The sequence below is a fragment of the Nematostella vectensis genome, chromosome 11 (assembly GCF_932526225.1).
Source record: "Nematostella vectensis chromosome 11, jaNemVect1.1, whole genome shotgun sequence".
Taxonomy (NCBI): Eukaryota; Metazoa; Cnidaria; class Anthozoa; order Actiniaria; family Edwardsiidae; genus Nematostella; species Nematostella vectensis.
The window spans coordinates 6384736-6408337 of record NC_064044.1 but is presented as its reverse complement, the minus strand read 5'-3'; the positions used below and the strand labels follow the sequence as shown (position 1 = coordinate 6408337).

Genomic DNA, 23602 nt, shown 5'->3' with positions numbered 1-23602 from the left:
CCATACTGACGAGTCCTAATAAGGACGAAACAGCTGTCCATGGTTGCCGAACTGCACCGGTAATAGACTGTGCTAGCGTCCCGTCTTGGCCCGACTGGTGCCAATGTGTGTATGCTAGTGTGCTTTTAGAGTCCACATTCTTCGTGCTTTTAGAGTCCACATTCTTCGTTTAATGTCACGCCGGTCTTGAGTACGAAGGGCGATGCACTCGAACCTCTGGTACCCGTGGTAGTTCTCAAAGAAACATTACCATTTGCCTTTTTTTAGAAATTCCTAAATAGGTTCGGCAACCGACAGAAGCAATCAATAAATACCAGGAGTTCATGGGACTGAAGGTCACCGGTAGACTGGACGATGCCACACTCAAGGAGATGCAAGAAAAGCAATGTGGAAACAAGGATATGCACAACGGTAATGGAATCAGTCATGTGGCCTTATGGGAGAGAAGGGTACGAGTCAATGTTATTCGGAGTGTCAAAATAAATTAGTTATAGTTAACAAATTTTAATTGAAAAATGAAACTTCAAGTGCATTATGCAAAAAATACTGCAACTTGGGCAAAACCGCTTGAACCCGACCAGGAAATAAGCGCGTTTTGCCTACCCAGACAAAGTAGAAAATCGTGCTTGTTTGCAATGGATGCAAAATTTATGTAACTGTAGCAGTGCAATGAATCATGTTCTGTGCGGGGCTGTATGCTGGTGATATGCGCGTGATATATGTTAAATTATTTGTCTTTCCAATTTTCGTTACCTTATAAGGAGTGTCACTGCGTGAGCGCGGCTTCAAGACCTACACTCGATGGAGGAAGACGGACCTCCCATACTACCTCCAGTTCGGAGACGATATCTCCGAGTCGGAGCAAGTGCGCGTGTTCAAACTCGCGTTCGGCATCTAGGCCAAGGCGGCACCTAGACTTCACTTCACAAGAACAATGGACCCGAAAACGGCGGACTTCAGGATAAGGTGAAGTAATGTCCCTGTTTCCGACTCGCATGACAGGTCCTTTCTCTCAGCTTGCGTGACAGGTCATTTCTCTCAGCTTGCGTGACAGGTCCTTTCTCTCAGCTTGCGTGACAGGTCCTTGCTCTCAGCTTGCGTGACATGTCCTTGCTCTCAACTTGCGTGACAGGTCCTTTCTCTCAGTTTGCGTGACAGGTCCTTTCTCTCAGCTTGCGTGACAGGTCCTTTCTCTCAGCTTGCTTGACAGCTCTTTTCTCTCAATTTACGTGACAGGTCTTTACTCTCAACATGGGTGACAGGTACTTGCTCTCAACTTACGTGACAGGTCCTTACTCTCAACATGCGTGACAGGTCCTTGCTCTCAACATGCGTGACAGGTCCTTGCTCTCAGCTTGCGTGACAGGTCCTTGCTCTCAACTTACGTGACAGGTTCTTGCCCTCAACTTACGTGACAGGTCGTTGCCCTGAACTTACGTGACACGTCCTTGCTCTCAACTTACGTGACAGTTCCTTGCCCACAACTTACGTGACAGATCCTTGCTCTAAACTTACGTGACAGGTCGTTGCTTTCAACTTGCATGACAGGTGCTTACTCTCAACTTGCGTGACAGGACCTTACTCTCAACTTACGTAACAGATCCTTGCTCCCCTTTTCCGGTTCAACTCGCCACAGGTACCCCAATTCATAAAATTACTGGAAATTTGAAAAAAATCCCTCAAAGATGCCTTCGTGACAGGTACTTGGTTTTGACTTACATGACAGGATATGATACTGTCTGCTTCAGAATTGCGTGACAGGCCATTGCTCTCAGCTTGCGTGATAGGTCCTTGCTTTCAACTTGCGTTTGTATACTGTTCCCTTCCCGCGTTAACGGTCCCGTTTACTAGAATGTGAAACAATGCGCTTCATTTGAAGAGTATCTTCTATGGGTTAAAGCCGCAATGTCACCAGTTTGCTTCCGTTCGGTTACGTAACAATATCCTATGATTTTTAACGGAATACGGAAAAAATATTTCAAAATTTGGAAAGCAGTGTCTATTGGAAGTTTCTTTGAGGATGTGATTGATAATCTAGAGCGGATGGCCTGTTAAATATCTCGGATTCTAATAGATTCTTTTAACGGTTGAGGTTTTAGTCGGACCTCCGGGAGTAAACTGGTGACAATGCGGCTTTAACACTTAATGCGTTGTACTTCTTCACCAGCTTTGGCTGGCATACGCATGCCGGAGTCCCCCAAGGGAAGGAGTGTTCTGACAGTTTTGATAGTTGGAACGGCGTGCTCGCTCATGCGTTCTTCCCCCCAGACGGCAGAATCCATTTTGACGAGTACGAGTGGTGGCATCCCTGGCAGAAGAATGTACTTTTCCGGGCGGCTCTTCCAATGGTGAGTTGTATTAGTAGTCAGGGGAGTAGTATAGTAGGTATGGAATTAGCCCTTTTTTGCGGAGGGAGTCGTTTTTGCGAGGGACGCCTCAGGGGGCGTGAGGTAGATTTTTGGGTGCTCATTGGATCCCCCCTTATTGATTGAGGCAATAATCCTGGAGGGAGGGGGGGGGTAAGTTTATTTGGTTTCCCCTTCCAATGGTTAGTTATGAAAATTATTTAAGATTGCGTGGCGTGGTTGTGTGACAATGCATTGTGTTACAGGTTGCAGCACGAGATCGGTCACGCACTAAGTCGTAAGATTGCGTGACGTGGTTGCATGACACCGTATTGTGTTACAGCACATGAGATCGGTCAAGCACTAAGTCTTAAGATTGCATGACGTTGTTGCGTGACATCGTATTGTGTTACAGGTTGCAGCACGAGATCGGTCACGCACTAAGTCGTAAGATTGCGTGACGTTGTTGCGTGACATCGTATTGTGTTACAGGTTGCAGCACATGAGATCGGTCACGCTCTGGGCCTGGAGCACTCGTCGGTAAAGGAATCCCTCATGTGGGCATCATGTTGCCAGAGCACTCTCTACCATCTCAGGGATGACATCAGTGGCATACTATCCTTATATGGCTACGGACCACAGCAAGACCGCACTGTTTAAGCACCATTTAATGAAGATTGCCATGATGAGTAAAAGCCAATAAAATTTATAAAATCAATAAACTTGTTTTTATTCTTCATCTTTGAAACAACCCCTTCGCTTTTGTGTTATGGCATGTCAAATGGAGACAGCTATTTGAATAGGATTTCTCCTATTCAAACATTACATAGCATATAACTAGCTCGCCAAAGTGAATAAATCTGTGAGTGACTTATGTCGTTCTATAAAGTATCCTTCCACAATTGCCACTTTTATTATTATCTTGATGGATCAAACAATGACATGCTCTGGCAACGGTGAATAATACATTTATTGGACTCGGGAATGCTGGCTGCGGCAGTACATTGGAGTTGGCCGCTTAAAAGAGGTTTAAAGAACAGTGTTTGACCGACCATATTTATTGATTTTGAGTAATGGCCGCTTAATAGAGGTGGTCGCTTACTAAAAGGAAAAAAGTAACGGTTTCAGATTGACCAACTCTTCGGCCCTTAGGGAGGTATCAGCTTAACAAAGGAACCAGCAGGACAAACGGGACTTTAGGCAATTGAAACCGTCACTCCATCATAGCCAGCTGAAAAAAGAAAAGACTTATAAACAAACTCTTAGAAGTCGCTCAAAACCTGATCTGCCAAAGAGAATAGAATAGCCATACCAAAATCCAATACCAATAAAAAAAATGCTGATTATTATAAGTACGACGTATTGATTTAGTCTTACCAAGTCGTCATCATCCAACTCTTCTTCTTGGACCGGTTTCTCTTCTTTAACAGTTCCTTTTTTCTCCAAGAACTAGAAAAAAGCAAAAACAACACAGTCATCATCATAATCATCATCCTCATTGTCATCACTATCATAATAACCCTCATCGTCATCATCACCATCATAACCATCATCATCATCATCATCATCATCATCATCATAACTAGCACCTTTTTTATTAATATCATCATCATCATCATCATCATCATCATCATCATCACAATCACCACCATTATTGAAATCGTCGTCATCATTACCACCATTGACTTCATCGTCGTCGTCATCATCATCGTCACCACCATCATTATCAATGTGGACTTTAGAAGCACACTAGCATACACACATTGGCACCAGTCGGGCCAAGACGCACAATTGGCATCACGCTAGCCTGGTCGCAGCTCTAGATCCCACATGGATCTAAGCTGTGGTTTAAAGCACTTTGTTCGAGTCCAAGTCGCCCTGCAGTTTTTTTGCCGATGAAGTTTAACTGAGGCAAACCGGCTATGCCATGCTGACGAGTCCTAATAAGGACGAAACAGCTGTCCATGGTTGCCGAACTGCACCGGTAATAGACTGTGCTAGCGTCCCGTCTTGGCCCGACTGGTGCCAATGTGTGTATGCTAGTGTGCTTTTAAAGTCCACATTTATGTATACATACTCGCAAGGATAGTTTGGCTATCCGACGGAGTTTTAGACTAGCAAAGGTCGCATGCGTGATCCGCACAATTGGCATCACGCTAGCCCGGTCGCAGCTCTAGATCCCACATGGATCTAAGCTGTGGTTTAAAGCAATTCGTTCGAGTCGAAGTCGCCCTGCAGTTTTTTTTTTTGCCGATGAAGTTTAACTGAGGCAAACCGGCTATGCCATGCTGACGAGTCCTAATAAGGACGAAACAGCTGTCCATGGTTGCCGAACTGCACGGGTAATAGACTGTGCTAGCGTCCCGTCTTGGCCCGACTGGTGCCAATGTGTGTATGCTAGTGTGCTTTTAAAGTCCACATTTATCATTATCAAGACCGTCATCATCAACATCATCATATGATCATCATCGCTATCATCACCACCATCACCAGCATCATTATCAACACCATCATCATCATCAACAACATATTCATCATCATCATCAACATATTCATCATCTTAATGATCATCGCCATAACAACAACAACAACAATAATAATAATCAGCACAGGGTCGCCGTTGCAAAAACGAAAAAGGCAAAAACTGGAGTAAAGACTATTTTGTGAAGCCAAGAAAATGCATATAAAATGCCAAATTCTACCTCCTGTGCTTGTGCCTCCGATACAACGCTTTCACCGGACTCTGCATCATTAATGAGTGTCACACGCTCTAAAAACAGACAAGTATTAATTTGTGATTTATTATAAAAACCTACGGAAAAATGCTTCGTGTGGCACGTGACAAGAGTGCGTGACATTATGAGTGTCACACGTCCTGAAACAGACAAGTATTAATTTGTGATTTATTATAAAAACATACGGAAAAATGCTTCATGTTGCACGTGACAAGAGTGCGTGACATTATGAATGTCACGCGCTCTAAGAACAGACAAGTATTAATTTGTAATTTATAACAAAAACATACGGACAAATGCTTTAAGTTGCACGTGACAAGAGTGCGTGACATTATGAGTGTCACGCGCTCTAAAAACAGACAAGTACAAATTTGTAATTTATAACAAAAAAATACGGACAAATGCTTCATGTTGCACGTGACAAGAGTGCGTGACATTATGAGTGTAACGCGCTCTACAAACAGACAAGTATTAATTTGTGATTTATTATAAAACATACAGAAAAATGCGGAACGTGACAAGAGTGCGTGACATAATGACACTACATGGTCTCATGGTTTTTGCACATACTATTTCACACGATCATCACTGGTCACGTGATGCCTACCAAGATGCTTTTAACCTTTTTGTAAAATAATACGTTCTATCTGAAGTAAGGTAGAGAAGGACGATTCTTATTACAGAAATTTTTAAATATTCTTTTGGGATTTTTGTTGAAAGCTGTGCTCGACTCAACTGTTCCAAAACACTCCCCCTCCCACCTCTCCCCCCCCCCCCCCCCCCCCAACACACACACGTATACATTAAAAAATCTAGCGGTCTGTCACCTTTGGTGAGAAGAAGCCAGAAGGCATGTCCTCTTTGATTTAGGATTCTGCTCTTTAAATCTCTCAAGAAGTCGTTGAACATATTGGCTTTATTCGCCTGAAATTCACAAAAGGATATGACTTAGCAACCGCCAAGAATTCACCGCGGTGATCCCGAGTACTAAAACTTCTTGGTTATTACTAAGTTACCAATCAGATAATAGCAACTAATAGCAAGTGGGGGGGAGTAATTGTCAATAACAGAAACACAAATTCAAAATTTTCAAAACCTTTTTTCTCTATAGAAATGAAGATTTCGGCTGGAAATGTGCTACTTAGCGTATTTAGGATAAATCCTATTTCAGTTATCGCTAGCCTGAAAAAAAATGTTCCAATCTCTCTTCTATTTGTAAAAAAAATAAAATTCCTTAAAATTCCTTTCCCCTCATTTTTTCTTCAGTTTTGTTATATTAGCCTGTATACAGACCTCGAAAGGATTTACGGAGGTCCGTATACAGGCTATGTTATATGTTTAAAGCCGCATTGTCACCAGTTTACTTCCGGAGGTCCGACGGAAACCTCAACCGTTAAAAGACAAAATAATTTATTAAAATCCGAGATATTAAACAGGCCATCCGCTCTAAATTATCAATCACATCCTCAAAGAAACTTTCAATAAATACACTAATATTTTGAAATATTTTTCGCGCTTTCCGTTAAAAATCACCGGAGATTGTTACGTAACCGACCGGAAGTAAACTGGTGACAATTTGGCTTTAAAATCCGCGGGTAAGGTAAGAAAGTATTTTAAAAAAATATTAAGAACCGGCTACTACTTTCGTTCTCTAGTATCAGCTGATCAGAAAGTGGTCTAAAAATGAATTTCGTTAAACAAAAAAGAACTCCCCTTCTTGTGAATGGGTTGATTTTATCCCGGTCACTTCACTGCGGTCAAGAATTTAAGGAGAAAATCCGATTTTTGTCCTTATCAAACCACAGAGAGACAATAGAGGCACATGTTACATAACGAAGGCGTTTTAACAAAAAATAAAAATAAAAACGTAGGCGTTTTAACATAACTATTATAGCGTTATTCCAATATCAAAGCAATAGAATCACAATAGCTTAATCCCTCTTAAGCGACCAAAACCTAGCCTCCTCCGCACGTACTCTTTCATCGGAAAAAAAGCGTTTATTTCGATGTGGGGTTCCTGTGCGGAAGAGAAGAAAAATAACGCAGGGGGAAGGGGGAAAGAGTAGGTACCGGTCTACCGCGTCCTAAAATCACAAACACAGGAATCGCGAATCTGAATAAAGGCCATTAAAGAGAAGAGCTGCTTGCGGAAGAGGCTAACCAACCCCATTGTTCAATGTTCTGGCGCCCAGCGATTGCTTATGAGAGGAATATCTTGTAAGCGACCAGCTACGTTAACGACCACGGGCTTTGACTGTATAAAAATACCGTGTACTCTCTAGATGAATCCTTAGCGACCGCAGGTGTGCGTGGCGACTTACATACAATCAATATCAGCAGGGGAGTATGCATCAGCATAAATTGAGAATTTTCGCGACAAGCTAGCCATCTCCCAAGTATGTGAGTGAATGATATGTTAACTTAATCACGAGTCTTTCATGCTGGAATATATAATAGGCTTCCATCTTTCATAACAACACTTTGAAAATAATTATTGCAAAATCCAGAGGATGCAAATATACACCGAGTTCATTGTGGCGTGAAAGAAGCGAGTACTTTGATGGAATCTTTTGTTTGCAGTTATGATAATATCTGTCTAACGTCGAATATTTGAATTTGAGAACAGAAATAGTCTCAGGGCATTGACGAATTCGAGGCTTTTCAAACGAAAGGGTGCAAATTGCAAGTTATTGTTGTTTTGAAGTGTTTACACGCATAAAGATAAGGACGAAGACGCGACTAAAAAGGAAATGGAATGGAAAAACACCAAGGCTGTCACACAAACCAAAACGTTGGTCATCGTTCTAATATTAATTGCGTTTACTGCATTCTATGGACTGCTTTCAAAGTTTGAAACAGCCCCATTAAGGCGACTGAGAATAAAGCCTGTTGTATATGGCACATCAATCAAGCAAAACAGAAACACTACAACAGACAGAAAGCTCGTGCTATTCTATACTGCGTTCTTTGGTGACATGTCTTGGGGCGAACGTGTTATGAATAATCCGAATGCCGAATGTCCATACCAATGCCGAACGACTAATGACAAAACGCTGTTTGCAAAAAGTAGTGCAGTGATATTTCACGCAAGAGATATGCCCTCTGTGACGACACTTAATGATTTAATGAGAAAAAAACCCGTCACCCAAGTCTGGGTTTACTGCAGCATGGAAAACCCTATTTACACCCCTCCTACATCACCGTTAAATAACATGTTTAACTGGACAATGACATACTCCTCCAAATCAGACGTATTTTTCCCATACGGTCAATATATCGCATCGCCTTCTCCGTCTATTGCGGACGATTTTACAAAAGGAAAGGACAAGCTAATCGTCTGGGGGGTGAGCCACTGTAAGCTTCTTCGAGATCAGGTAGCACAAAAACTTTCGGAGTATCTTCCGGTTAACATCTACGGTGGCTGTGCATCGATGTTTCCTAAACGACACCGGGACGGTACAACCTGTCCACGTTCTAGTCAGCAGTGCGATGAACTCTTGCGTCGCTTCAAGTTCGCATTGAGTTTCGAGAATGAAGAATGTCCCGACTACGTCACCGAAAAATACTGGCTTCCGATAATCCGTGGCAACTTGCCCATTGTGTTGGGAGAAGGAATCAATGATGATGTTGCCATTCCAGGGTCTTATATTAATATTAAGGACTTTCCAAATATCAAAGCATTGTCGGAATATATCAAGTATCTGGATAAGAACCATACAGCTTACAATGAGTATTTTCAATGGAAGAGAAAATACAAAATAAACTCGAAGGCTTGGGCGGGATGCGATTTGTGTAAGTTGTTGCACACACGAAAAAGTCCTAAGGTTTATGAACATCTTGATCATATCTGGAACAGGGGCATGTGTAATAGGGAATCTAAGAAGTTACTGGATATAATTAACGCGAAAGAGTAGAAGCTTTTCAAAGAGGCAATGTCATACTTTTCTAGACTATTTATATTTATCAAAAGGATGATAAAAAAAAAAACAATATACACCTATTTCAAATAAGTTGACAATTATTCGTTTGCATCCTACATGACGTCTAGAAGCTTCAGAATTTTTTTAAGAATTTAAAAAAAAAATTGTACACCGAATAAACATACGTTTACATGGAAGAGAATGATTAGTTTAACAAGTTCACAAAGTTTTAAATTGGTGCGATAAATTGCGCCCGAGATATAAGCGATCGAAGTTTCGAATCGCTTCAGTTAAATGTATTGCGCCGCCAAAGGGTCAGAACGCAGCTCTTACAAGCTGCAATTTGATTGGGCAAATGAACAATATCAGCTCCTCGACACAAAGAACTCCTTTGAAGAACAACGATAATAGAAGACAAAGCAGCTGCGTACTTACTCGATTGATGCACCACAGACAAGACAATGGGAAACAAAACAACGGGAATACAATAGAACAATAAGTTAATCTAGCCAATCCTGTTAGGCCTTACGAGCGGGCTGCTACATGACTGGGTAGATTGCTCTTACCTACCAAGATGGCGGCGGAACCAACAAATGCCTTACGCTTCTACGAATAACAACAAATGTTCCACCCAAATATCTCTCTTGTACTAAAAGATATCACCGTAAAAAACATCTGAATGATTTTAAGTGTAGAAATTTGACTGTCAAAATAAACGTTCCTTGCAGCCAACTGTTGCTGGTTGACTCAAGTTACCGATTTTTCCAGAACAAAGTGAAATAAATCTTTGCATTAAAGTACCCCATTCTGCTTAATTTTCGCGCGTACTTAAATTCGCGTTTTCGCGAATTAAAAAGATCGCGAACTTAAAGACTTGCGGAAAATATAGTACGAGATTTTTCATCTCGCGAAATTTAATGGGTATAAAAAAAATTGATCGCAGAGATTGAAGGTTCTTTTGAGATCTTCTAGTAAGCATATCCAACAAAACTATCGATAATAGCTTAGGAGCAAGAACACGTTTCTCACTGTTAGACTGACTTTTTTAAAGGGGAAACGTGTTGCTGGTTTTACTTCAATATACTAGTCATATTTCAGTTGTTTGTAACTTCATTTTTTTGTTAAAGCGAAAAAAAATAAAGTAACTTCAACTTCAAATTCGAAAAATTAAATCATCCGCAAACACAATTTTTCTCCGCGATCGCAAAATGTGCTGAGAAAATTTTCGCGAAAATTAAGATGCGCGAAAATGACGAATAATACGGTAGACTTATTTAGCTTATACTTTAACAACATTTAACGCAGATCGCTGTAATATATTTTATAAGTTGTATAGAAGTTGTAATATGATCGTAAAAGAGAACAATTGACGTCAGTTGCAAACGAAGAATAGGAATATGAAGGACCCAATATTTTGCTTGCATAAATGTGTTCATTCACTGTGCCTCACTGGAGATATAATATATGCGCTGGCTGTTATAATTTATTACATGATTGACACCTTTTGCATTGTTCTTTCAAGTCCTTTATTTCACTAAAATAACGGGGAGGGCTTGATGTATCAGCTGGTAAAGAAGTTTGGTTTAATATGAACTCATTAAATATGAATGAGGTTAATAACTAGAATACTAAAGAGGAGGAGCAGGTTAAAAACTAGATATAAACCGTGAATACTAATGAAGGACCATCATATTAATTAAACCTTTAATAGAAATGAGCAAAAACACCACACATAAGAACGATTGAATATTAACAATTCATCGATTTAATTGTCATGTAAGCAAAATTTGTATTTGTACCACTCGAAATTCAACAAGTTCAACCAAAATTTTATGTGTAATTTTGGAAATTATTCCACCAGCAAAGTTAGGCTGTGGTGTGGCTATCTAAGGCGTCTACTCACTCGTTCCGCTTGTTCATTGTCTTCGACATTACAGTTCTTAAAAAAGATATTTGGCGTAATAAAAATACGTCGCTCTTCTCCGCTGTGAGTGAGCTCCATTCTCGCAGCGTGCCCACACTGAAACTCCGAGTTACGAAAATTTTGCAATTCCACTCCACCTTTGGGAATTGAGTCCGTGCATGGAGCAGCCCCGCTCTGTCTGAATGTTAATTTTGATTGTGTACAGTAAAGTACAGTGGACAGTAATGAGCTTTAGAAATTTGTGAAATCAACCAACCAACTCTCATGGGTTTTCTTGCAGGGCAATAATAACCTGAACCTTGTTTTTCCCCCCAAAAAGTCAACTATTATCGAGTTTTGTCTCTTTTCCCCTGTTTAAATTGTTATTTTACTAGGTATAGATCATGTAATAAGCCTGCGCCCTCAGGCTGTTATACCGCGAACTGCCTCCGTCCTCGGTATTTAAACCAAACATAAAATAGTTGTATTCTCCATAGCTAAAGCAGGATGTTATTTTGTGTGCGCATGCGTTAGAGTGGTTTTCAAAATCCCGTGAAATTCTATTTAGTTTATTTAGTACTAAGGCTAAGTTCAAACGCCGTATTATCCATGAGCCGTATTCAATGCAAATGCATGCAAAAGAATACAGTCGATTGTCTCATCTTCATTTGCAATGATTTGCAGTGAATACGGCTAATGGATAATACGACATTTGAACTTAGCCTAATACACTGTAATGTTTTTGTTATCTTTTGTTCTAGCTCGACTATTACACTTTAACAATCACATTTTGTTTCACGGGATTTTGAAAACCACTCTAGCCGTGTCACTCGTGCTTGAGTACTGACCTTTATCGCCTCGTTTCTGAGGGTGGTGACGCATGACAAAGCCTTCGCAAAGAGTTGATCACCGAAAGAGTCCATGACCAGTTGCAAAATTCGGCTCTTCATCTGATCCGCGGCTAAACAATAACAACATTACCTAGAGTAACACCAAGTTACCACAATGGGCGGCTTCCCCTAAAGAAATCATGCGAGATTTTGGCGACAAAAGAAAAAGGAAAATAGAGAAAGCAAATTATTAAGCACCCACGCCAGAGTCAGAAATTTAGCCAGAAATGGTTTGTCAGAATGTGTTTTATTGAACAGCCTCAACAACCACAAACACAACAACCACAACAGCCTCAACAACCACAACAACCACAAAAACCTCAACAGCCACAACAGCCACAACAAGCACAACAGCCACAACAACCACAACAACCACAACAAGCACAACAAGCACAACAAGCACAACAAGCACAACAGCCACAACAACAACAACAACCACAACAACCACAACAAGCACAACAACCTGAACAACCACAACAACCTCAACAGCCACAACTACCACAACAACAACAACAACAACAACCACAACAACCACAACAAGCACAACAGCCACAACAAGCACAACAGCCACAACAACCTTAACAACAACAACAACCACAACAGCAACAACAACCTTAACAACCACAACAACCACAACAACCACAACAACTACAACAGCCACAACAACCACAACAACCACAACAGCCACAACAACCTTAACAACCACAACAGCCACAACAACCACAACAACCACAACAACCTCAACAACCACAACAACCACAACAACCACAACAGCCTTAACAACCACAACAACCACAACAACCACAACAGCCACAACAACAACAACAACCACAACAACCACAACAAGCACAACAAGCACAACAACCTCAACAACCACAACAACCTCAACAGCCACAACTACCACAACAACAACAACAACAACAACCACAACAACCACAACAACCACAACAAGCACAACAAGCACAACAGCCACAACAACCTTAACAACAACAACAACCACAACAACCACAACAGCCACAACAACCTTAACAACCTTAACAACCACAACAACTACAACAGCCACAACAACCACAACAACCACAACAGCCACAACAACCTTAACAACCACAACAGCCACAACAACCACAACAACGACAACAACCACAACAACCTCAACAACCACAACAACCACAACAACCACAACAGCCACAACAACCACAACAGCCTTAACAACCACAACAACCACAACAGCCACAACAACCACAACAACAACAACAACCACAACAGCCACAACAATCACAACAACCACAACAGCCACAACAACCACAACAACCTTAACAACCACAACAAGCACAACAGCCACATAAACCACAACAAGCACAACAACCACAACAACTACAACAGCCACAACAACCTTAACAACCACAACAGCCACAACAACCACAACAAGCACAACAGCCAAAACAAGCACAACAACCACAACAACTATAACAGCCACAACAACCACAACAACCACAACAACTACAACAACCACAACAACCACAACAGCCACAACAACCTTAACAACCACAACAGCCACAACAACTACAACAGCCACAACAACCACAACAGCCACAACAACCACAACAACTACAACAGCCACAACAAGCACAACAAGCACAAAAGCCACAACAACCACAACAACCACAACAACCTTAACAACAACAACAGCCACAACAACCACAACAGCCACAACAACCTTAACAACCACAACAGCCACAACAACTACAACAGCCACAACAACCACAACAGCCACAACAACCACAACAACTACAACAGCCAAAACCACATCAACCACAACAACAACAACCACAACCACAACAACCACAACAAGCACAACAAGCACAACAACCACAACAGCCACAAAAACCACAACAACCACAACAAGCACAACAACCACAACAACCACAACAGCCACAACAAGCACAACAAGCACAACAGCCACAACAAGCACAACAAGCACAACAGCCACAACAGCCACAACAAGCACAACAACCACAACAGCCAAAACAAGCACAACAACAACAACAGCCACAACAGCCACAACAACCACAACAGCCACAACAACCACAACAGCCGCAACAACCACAACAAGCACAACAGCCACAACAGCCACAACAAGCACAACAACCACAACAACCACATCAACCACAACAGCCACAACAACCACAACAGCCACAACAGCCAAAACAACCACAACAACCACAACAACCACAACAACCACAACAAGCACAACAACCACAACCACAACAACCACATCAACCACAACAACCACAACAGCCACAACAACCACAACAGCCAAAACAACCACAACAACAACAACAACCACAACAGCCACAACAAGCACAACAACAACAACAGCCACAACAGCCACAACAACCACAACACCCACAACAACCACAACAGCCACAACAGCCACAACAGCCAAAACAACCACAACAAGCACAACAACCACAACAACCACAACAGCCACAACAACCACAACAGCCACAACAGCCACAACAGCCACAACAGCCAAAACAAGCACAACAACAACAACAGATACAACAGCCACAACAGCCACAACAACCACAACAGCCAAAACAAGCACAACAACCACAACAACCACAACAGCCACAACAGCCACAACAACCACAACAGCCACAACAACCACAACAGCCACAACAACCACAACAACCTCAACAACCACAACAGCCAAAACAAGCACAACAACCACAACCACAACAACCACAACAGCCACAACAGCCACAACAGCCACAACAGCCACAACAACCACAACAGCCACATAAACCACAACAACCACAACAGCCACAACAACCACAACAACCACAACAGCCACAACAGCCACAACAACCACAACAGCCACAACAACCACAACAGCCAAAACAAGCACAACAGCCAAAACAAGCACAACAACAACAACAGCCACAACAGCCACAACAACCACAACAGCCACAACAACCACAACAGCCACAACAACCACAACAGCCAAAACAACCACAACAACCACAACAACCACAACAGCCTTAACAACCACAACAACCACAACAGCCACAACAACCACAACAACAACAACAACCACAACAGCCACAACAATCACAACAACCACAACAGCCACAACAACCACAACAACCTTAACAACCACAACAAGCACAACAGCCACATAAACCACAACAAGCACAACAACCACAACAACTACAACAGCCACAACAACCTTAACAACCACAACAGCCACAACAACCACAACAAGCACAACAGCCAAAACAAGCACAACAACCACAACAACTATAACAGCCACAACAACCACAACAACCACAACAACTACAACAACCACAACAACCACAACAGCCACAACAACCTTAACAACCACAACAGCCACAACAACTACAACAGCCACAACAACCACAACAGCCACAACAACCACAACAACTACAACAGCCACAACAAGCACAACAAGCACAAAAGCCACAACAACCACAACAACCTTAACAACAACAACAGCCACAACAACCACAACAGCCACAACAACCTTAACAACCACAACAGCCACAACAACTACAACAGCCACAACAACCACAACAGCCACAACAACCACAACAACTACAACAGCCACAACCACATCAACCACAACAACAACAACCACAACCACAACAACCACAACAAGCACAACAAGCACAACAACCACAACAGCCACAAAAACCACAACAACCACAACAAGCACAACAACCACAACAACCACAACAGCCACAACAAGCACAACAAGCACAACAGCCACAACAAGCACAACAAGCACAACAGCCACAACAGCCACAACAAGCACAACAACCACAACAGCCAAAACAAGCACAACAACAACAACAGCCACAACAACCACAACAGCCACAACAACCACAACAGCCGCAACAACCACAACAAGCACAACAGCCACAACAGCCACAACAAGCACAACAACCACAACAACCACAACAACCACATCAACCACAACAGCCACAACAACCACAACAGCCACAACAGCCAAAACAACCACAACAACCACAACAACCACAACAACCACAACAAGCACAACAACCACAACCACAACAACCACATCAACCACAACAACCACAACAGCCACAACAACCACAACAGCCAAAACAACCACAACAACAACAACAACCACAACAGCCACAACAAGCACAACAACAACAACAGCCACAACAGCCACAACAACCACAACACCCACAACAACCACAACAGCCACAACAGCCACAACAGCCAAAACAACCACAACAAGCACAACAACCACAACAACCACAACAGCCACAACAACCACAACAGCCACAACAGCCACAACAGCCACAACAGCCAAAACAAGCACAACAACAACAACAGATACAACAGCCACAACAGCCACAACAACCACAACAGCCAAAACAAGCACAACAACCACAACAACCACAACAGCCACAACAGCCACAACAACCACAACAACCACAACAGCCACAACAACCACAACAGCCACAACAACCACAACAGCCAAAACAAGCACAACAGCCAAAACAAGCACAACAACCACAACCACAACAACCACAACAGCCACAACAGCCACAACAGCCACAACAGCCACAACAACCACAACAGCCACATAAACCACAACAACCACAACAGCCACAACAACCACAACAACCACAACAGCCACAACAGCCACAACAACCACAACAGCCACAACAACCACAACAGCCAAAACAAGCACAACAGCCAAAACAAGCACAACAACAACAACAGCCACAACAGCCACAACAACCACAACAGCCACAACAGCCACAACAACCACAACAGCCACAACAACCACAACAGCCAAAACAACCACAACAACCACAACAGCCAAAACAACCACAACAACCACAACAACCACAACAACCACAACAGCCACAACAACCACAACAGCCACAACAACCACAACAGCCACAACAACCACAACAGCCAAAACAAGCACAACAACAACAACAGCCACAACAGCCACAACAGCCAAAACAAGCACAACAAGCACAACAGCCACAACAACCACAACAGCCAAAACAAGCACAACAACCACAACAGCAACAACAGCCACAACAAGCACAACAACCACAACAACCACAACAACCACAACAGCCACAACAACCACAACAGCCACAACAACCACAACAGCCAAAACAACCACAACAACCACAACAGCCACAACAGCCACAACAACCACAACAACCACAACAACCACAACCACAACAGCCAAAACAGCCAAAACAAGCACAACAACCACAACAGCCACAACAGCCACAACAACCACAACAGCCACAACAACCACAACAGCAACAACAGCCACAACAGCCACAACAGCCACAACAGCCACAACAGCCACAACAACCACAACAACTACAACAGCCACAACAGCAACAACAACCACAACAGCCACAACAACCACAACAGCCAAAACAAGCACAACAACAACAACAGCCACAACAACCACAACCACAACAGCCAAAACAAGCACAACAAGCACAACAAGCACAACAAGCACAACAGCCACAACAACCACAACAGCCACAACAGCCACAACAACAACAACAACCACAACAACCACAACAAGCACAACAACCTCAACAACCACAACAACCTCAACAGCCACAACTACCACAACAACAACAACAACAACAACCACAACAACCACAACAACCACAACAGCCACAAAAACCACAACAGCCACAACAACCACAACCACAACAGCCAAAACAAGCACAACAAGCACAACAAGCACAACAGCCAAAACAACCACAACAACCACAACAGCCACAACAACCACAACAACTATAACAGCCACAACAGCAACAACAACCACAACAGCCACAACAACCACAACAGCCAAAACAACCACAACAGCCAAAACAAGCACAACAACAACAACAGCCACAACAAGCACAACAAGCACAACAACCACAACAGCCACAACAACCACAACAGCCACAACAGCCACAACAACCACAACAACCACAACAACCACAACAGCCACAACAACCACAACAGCCACAACAACCACAACAACCACAACAACCACAACAACCTCAACAACCTCAACAGCCATAACAACCACAACAACCACAAAAACCACAACAACCACAACCACAACAACCACAACAGCCTCAACAACTACAACAACCACAACAGTGACACCTCATTATCACCACCATCAACGATTACAACAACAGCGTCAAAAATACTAATAATAATAAACGAATCCATAAAAGCTGCATGGTGCAACTTTTTTTTCATCTGATCTGCCGATAACAGTAACATCAATCACAGCAGCAGCAGCAACATCATTCTTTTTATCAGCAATGACCTCTTGTTTTGTGTGGCTTGTTTTTTAAATAATCTGCTTTTAAATTCTCCCAACCAGATCCGGGTTCACAATAGCCTCTGCAAACACGGCTAATGTGTTATATTTGTTTAATCTCAGATATCTAACTGAATTGAGAATTATCAAAATTGTATTACGCTAATAATTAAAAAAGGATAAGATTTCTAAGGGCCGGGGTATTTTAAAAATTTTCTGTCATATGTCATGGTAAAGGCGAGTAAATTGTCACAAAGGAAACACTCTGAACTTCTTCAAGCGAGTTACCTTCGTTAAATCTATTGGCGCCTACGCGACCGATTATCGTCAAGAAATCAGACACGGGATCGACTGTTCCAACCTGCAAAATGGAATCTAAGTTAATTGATAAACAGCATGAGTTAGGGTAATGGGAATGGTACGTAAAAACATAATCTAAAGAGTCCCTGACAGTTGCCATTTTGTCATCTTGGTAAAGATCTTGGGGGCTTCGATTGAATTTGATCAAAAGAGCATAAGATTTTCTTTTTCAAAAGTTGTCTCCAATTATGGGTTGAAATGTGGCTCAGAGGAAGGATATGGTTTATGATTTCTCCAAAATATTACTATCTTCCACTGATGTTCTATCTGTATGTTCAGTACAAGAAAGATCCTATGTTGGGAAAGCTATGATAAAGCTTTTCGCCGCAGAACAATGCGACTTTCCCTTCTTCTTGCTTGGTGATTACTTCAAAAGAAACCTAGCCTGCTTGCAGGCGGTACTCGGTGTTATTATTGCGGAAAATGCTCTCCGTTCGGTGATCGGGCGCCATCTTGTATTTCAAGCCTCGTGGTTCCTGGGGGCGAGAGCAAAAACGGACGCAGGGCAGGGGGGAAAGGAGAGAGAAGAGGGAAAAACCTGGCGCCCGATCACCAAACTGATCGGGTTTTCCGCTAAAAGAAACCTTTCTGGGGATCCCAAAGGGTGACCGCCCTACCTCGGTTACAGTCCCCTTGGCTAGCCCGGCCATGCTGAAGTCCACCTCGTCACCAGGCTCCAGCCAAGCTCGCTTCTGAGCAGGCTCGTCGAGTTTATGTTGGTCAACACTTAAACAAAAATAGACACGCAATGTGTGATAAACGCTACAAACAAAGCAATATAAAAACATAAACATGAAAATTTTTATATCGAACGTTGCCCTTCGTCATAATAGGGACCTTAAGCAAGGACGCCGACGACGGCTAGGACAACGCGATCAGAAAAGATGTTTTCGCGCGTGGCGGTCAATAATAATTTAATTGCAATGGAATAAGCAAAACATTATAGTCATAGATAGATAAAAATAAACTAAAAATAACTACTATTATTTCAAAATTAGCGAACTTGGTTAGAGGAGTTAACACTGCAAACGTCCGCGTCCTCAATTGACCGTGAAAGTTGGATTTTTAACGTCGTGGTTTCATGGAAAACGGCTAAAATGTATCAGACAGAACGCATTTTCACGTGCTGCTATTGAATTCTGAATCAAATCCCATTGTTTTCTGCCGTCGTTGCCCTATTGACCTAGTCTAATAATAATATAATAATAATATTGACCATAGTCCAGTCAATCTGTGGTTTCAGGTGGAACTAATTGCAATAGTATTTTTCTCAACGGATTTTGAACCCCAAAAATCCCTTTGGTGGAACATCCTGAAATTTGTGATTTTTCCATTTCGGAGCAAAACCACAGGGTACCCGCGTCGGTAAAACGGAAAAATAATAAAATACACGTTTAAATCAGTAAATTTGAAAGACCATTGGTCAAAGTTGATCAAATACCCAGTTTGGATATCGAAACAAAGCAAATTGCCCCTATTTTATATCTTTTTCCAATATTTCTGTAATCCAAAATCCACAGGGTACCCGCGTCGAAAACACTAAACAAATTTGAAAATCCAAGCCTGAATCACAAAATTTCAAAGGTCATTGGACAAAAAATTACTAAAGACACAAATTCTAGTATCAAAATAAAGCATCTTGTCCATGTTTCATTTATTTTAAATATTTTCTCCACAAATGTATTTCTGCATCCTGGGTCAGTTACTGAAATTTGTATAGAAAACAAACTTACATGTGACAGCAACTCAGTAGCTGGGGTTGTTATAGCATGGCCTCTCGTCACCTACCAGTGACTTCCGGGGTCCCTCAAGGAAGCCTAATAGCCCCCCTTCTATTTAGGACCTACATCAACGATCTAGCAGACGCCACAGACAAAGGCACATCGCTATATACTCAGACGACACAAAGCTATACCGAAGAATCTCTTCGATAAAGGACTGTGAAGCTCTTCAGGATGACCTGACAAGTCTAACAAGTGGAGCGACGAAACAAATATAAATTTTAACGCTACCAAGTGTTAATTATGTCTTGACAGTCTCACGGAAGAAAATCAGCTTGGCGCCACAAGTCTTCAGCGCATCAACATTGAAAAAGATCTCGGGGGCACAATATCGAACAATCTCACATAGGACACCCACATTCTATTTGTGGTGTCCAAGGCCAACAGAATGCTTGGTTTGCTCAAGAGGATATGTTTCCTAATTACAGATACAGGGTCAGCCGTACTCTATACCTGTCGCTGCTACGTTTTGCCACTGAAGTCTGGCCCCCAGCAGCGTAAGACTTAAAATGCCCTCCTAGAAAGGGTTAAAAGGGCGAGCCACCCGTTGAATTCTAAGATCCAAGATCGGAGACTTGAGCTATAAAGAGCGACTTCTAAAACTCGATCTTCTACCCTTGGTCTACGACTAAGAGGTGTGTAACTAACTAGTGTAACTTCGAAATGACAGACCTGAATGTTCAACTTTTTGTCACTTTTGAAAATCATAATTGTACTCGTAACCTGAACCCAACCTTAACTTTATCTCCGGCTCTTTGCAGAACAACTACGTTTCAAGCATCTTATTTCAATCGTATCGTAAAACCATAGAATCTAGTATGTAACTTAACTTAGTTCAATCAGTTTTCTGGCCTACTCGCGCTTATAAATATTTACTGAAGAACCATTATCAGAACCTACTTGCCAATGTTTTCAACGTAGACTTACCCTGTACATGGTCCATCGCACGGATCTGTGACTGCCACCACAATTATTTTTTTATATTCATTTTATTTGTTTGTTTGGGAGTACGTCCTGCATGGACCCTGTTCCCGTTTACGTATGACCCCATTGGTAATCTTTGTTGTCTAATAAAGCTTATTAGACAACAAAGACTGTTCTAGTAATCAGTACACTTTTGTGTTTTTTGAGGTTTTACTACAGCCTAAAGAAAGCAAATGCAATCCAATTTGTGCATTTGCACCGCACCATTTCTAGCAGCGATCCGTGTGTTGGAGGCAAGTCTGTCCGCACTGGACCATCCCCCAAGGATCGCTGATAAATATAATGCGATACAAATGCTAATCGGATTGCAGCACCAGAAGATGAACCTGCAAGAAGAATGGTCTAGACTGTAGTGCGACGTTGGGAAAGAGTAAAGGTCAGACTTGTCACAATTCTGGACTAATCGAGCTAGAGCTAGAAGTGTAAGTAGCTTTCTCTAGGCTGGTGTAAAACCTCAAGAAATTACAAAAGTGTTCCAGATAACCGCTGTATTACAAGTTTGTTTTCTAGACAAATTTCAGTCACTGACGCGAGTGCGAAGAATGCATAAATACATTTGTGGAGAAAATATTTGAAATAAAATTAAAACATGGACAGGTTGCTTTATTTCGATACTAAAATTGTGTCTTAAATCAATTTTGGCCAATGACCTTTGAAATTTTCTGATTCAGACTTGTATTTTCAATTTTTTTCAGGGTTTTCGGCGCGGGTACCCTGTGGTTTAAATATACAGAAATATTGGAAAAAAAGATGTTAAAAAGGGGCAATTTGCTTTGTTTCGATATCCAAACATTGTCTTTAATCAACTTTGACCAATGGCCTTTTCAATGTACTGATTGAGACGTGTTTTTATTATTTTTCCGTTTTACCGACGCGGGCACCCTGTGGTTTTGCTCCGAAATGGAAAAAATCATAAATTTCAGGATGTTCCACCAAAGAGATTTTTGGGGACTTTTAGTATGTTAAATAGGTTGTATCACTTGTTCAAAATCCGCTGAGAGAAATTCTATTGCAATAAGTTCCACCTGGGCCATACAGATTTCATAGATTTACTGGACTACTATGAACGACTGGGGCGTATGGTCCAGCATGCCTGTGGTGATACAAGTTCAGTGTCTCCTATTCAAAATGGCTGCCACGAAAGCCGAAAATGAATAAGAATTTCTGCCAGCCTACGTGAAATTTATGATTTAAACAGCGTCTACCGGCCAAACATACAAGAAAATGACTGAAGCGGACAATATATGGCACGGATGACAGCACATAAATGGGATTCAATACACCTTTGAATTGGTATCCTAGGTTCTTTTCCACTATGGTAGATTGTTTAGAGATTTTCAAAAGCATTGTTTGTATAAAAAAACGAATTCTAACACCCAAGGTGTAAGAATTTTCGCTCTTCACCGCTTACAAATTCCCACCGAGTGAAGAGATCTTACCCGAATCAAACAATATAAAATATTTTAAAAATAGTATTAATACAAATAGGACCCGGAAACACAAGTAAGAAATCTTTGAATTTTAGTGTTCTAAGTAATAACCTACATATATCATCGGGCGTGAAAGTTTCTTACTTGGATTTAAAGATCTCTGCTGCTGACTCCTTTGCCTTTTTGCGCTCAACTTTTTCGAGTGGGAAATAATCCTTCAAAAAGAAAGGTATTTCATCAGAGGATTACTCATTACCACTACAAGCCATGATAGTATAATCTTCACAACATGGGGGCTTTAAAGAGCCCTCTACAGCCACGCCTTTGTTATTTTTTTCATTTAATATTGGAAGGCACATAATGTGCTCAAATCTCTAGACAGCAATCCAAAAACAACGTACTTGGTACTTTGCTAGGATGTCAAAATGGCGGCTGGCAGAGGCTGTTTAATTAAGAGGGGAAATAGAGCATGAACCTGCAGATTGAGACTGATAGCCAAGTGGTACGGGTTTGTCTCTCAAGGAAGAGGACAGGGCTAAGGTCATTCTTTTTCATAGGTGTAAAACCTGGCGCTCTACATCGGGAACTTGGAATTCCTCGTGTTCTTGGTTAAAGACGTTAAGTCGGAGGCCCCCTTCCCCGCCGTACTTTATTAACCTATATCGGGGGAGGCTGGTCCGTGTGACCATCTTAAAGCCACATTGTCACCAGTTTACTTCCGGTCGATAACGTAACAATCTCCGATGATTTTTAACAGAAAACGCAAAAAAAATATTTCAAAATATTGAAAGCAGTATGTGTCTATTGGAAGTTTCTTCGAGGATGTGACTGATAATTTAGAGTGGATGGCCTGTTAAATATCTCGGATTCTAATAGATTCTTTTGTC

The 23602-nt window shown here is 41.8% G+C and overlaps 3 protein-coding genes across 5 annotated transcripts in view; 2 read left to right on the top strand and 1 right to left on the bottom strand.

The window, feature by feature from the left end:
• Window positions 1-1251: 1251 nt before the first annotated feature.
• LOC5508121 (matrix metalloproteinase-23) lies at window positions 1252-3005 on the top strand. Its single transcript, XM_032376916.1, has 3 exons — window positions 1252-1262; window positions 2168-2348; window positions 2838-3005. Exons 1-3 carry the CDS (start codon window positions 1252-1254, stop codon window positions 3003-3005), a joined length of 360 nt encoding a protein of 119 aa, XP_032232807.1.
• Window positions 3006-3054: 49 nt separating this feature from the next.
• The window catches only part of LOC5508135 (X-ray repair cross-complementing protein 5), a 39379-nt gene continuing 18831 nt past the window's right edge, over window positions 3055-23602 (bottom strand). For 2 of the 3 annotated variants that reach the window (XM_048734327.1, XM_048734328.1), the window contains 8 exons: window positions 22860-22930; window positions 19138-19246; window positions 18449-18521; window positions 11752-11864; window positions 5908-6004; window positions 5048-5115; window positions 3723-3794; window positions 3055-3576 (listed from right to left, as the gene is read on the bottom strand). In XM_048734327.1, the coding sequence (XP_048590284.1) occupies window positions 3559-3576; window positions 3723-3794; window positions 5048-5115; window positions 5908-6004; window positions 11752-11864; window positions 18449-18521; window positions 19138-19246; window positions 22860-22930 (621 nt within the window). In that variant the 3' untranslated portion in view covers window positions 3055-3558. Of the gene's footprint in view, window positions 3577-3722; window positions 3795-5047; window positions 5116-5907; window positions 6005-11751; window positions 11865-18448; window positions 18522-19137; window positions 19247-22859; window positions 22931-23602 lie in introns of those variants that run through there. The other variant, XR_007314153.1, reaches the window with a different exon arrangement.
• Window positions 7170-9800, top strand: LOC5508134 (alpha-(1,3)-fucosyltransferase fut-5). The gene has a single exon (XM_032376887.2). It carries the CDS (start codon window positions 7831-7833, stop codon window positions 8992-8994), a length of 1164 nt encoding a protein of 387 aa, XP_032232778.1. The 5' UTR covers window positions 7170-7830; the 3' UTR covers window positions 8995-9800.

What these genes read in the sequence shown, in the direction of transcription:
- LOC5508121 (XM_032376916.1), top strand. An exon ending in TCCGGGCGGCTCTTCCAATG is followed by an intron (nt 2,349 to 2,837) that starts GTGAGTTGTATT and finishes ATTGTGTTACAG; the next exon opens with GTTGCAGCACATGAGATCGG.
- LOC5508134 (XM_032376887.2), top strand. Translation starts at nt 7,831, where the DNA reads ATGGAATGGAAAAACACCAAGGCTGTCACACAAACCAAAACGTTGGTC.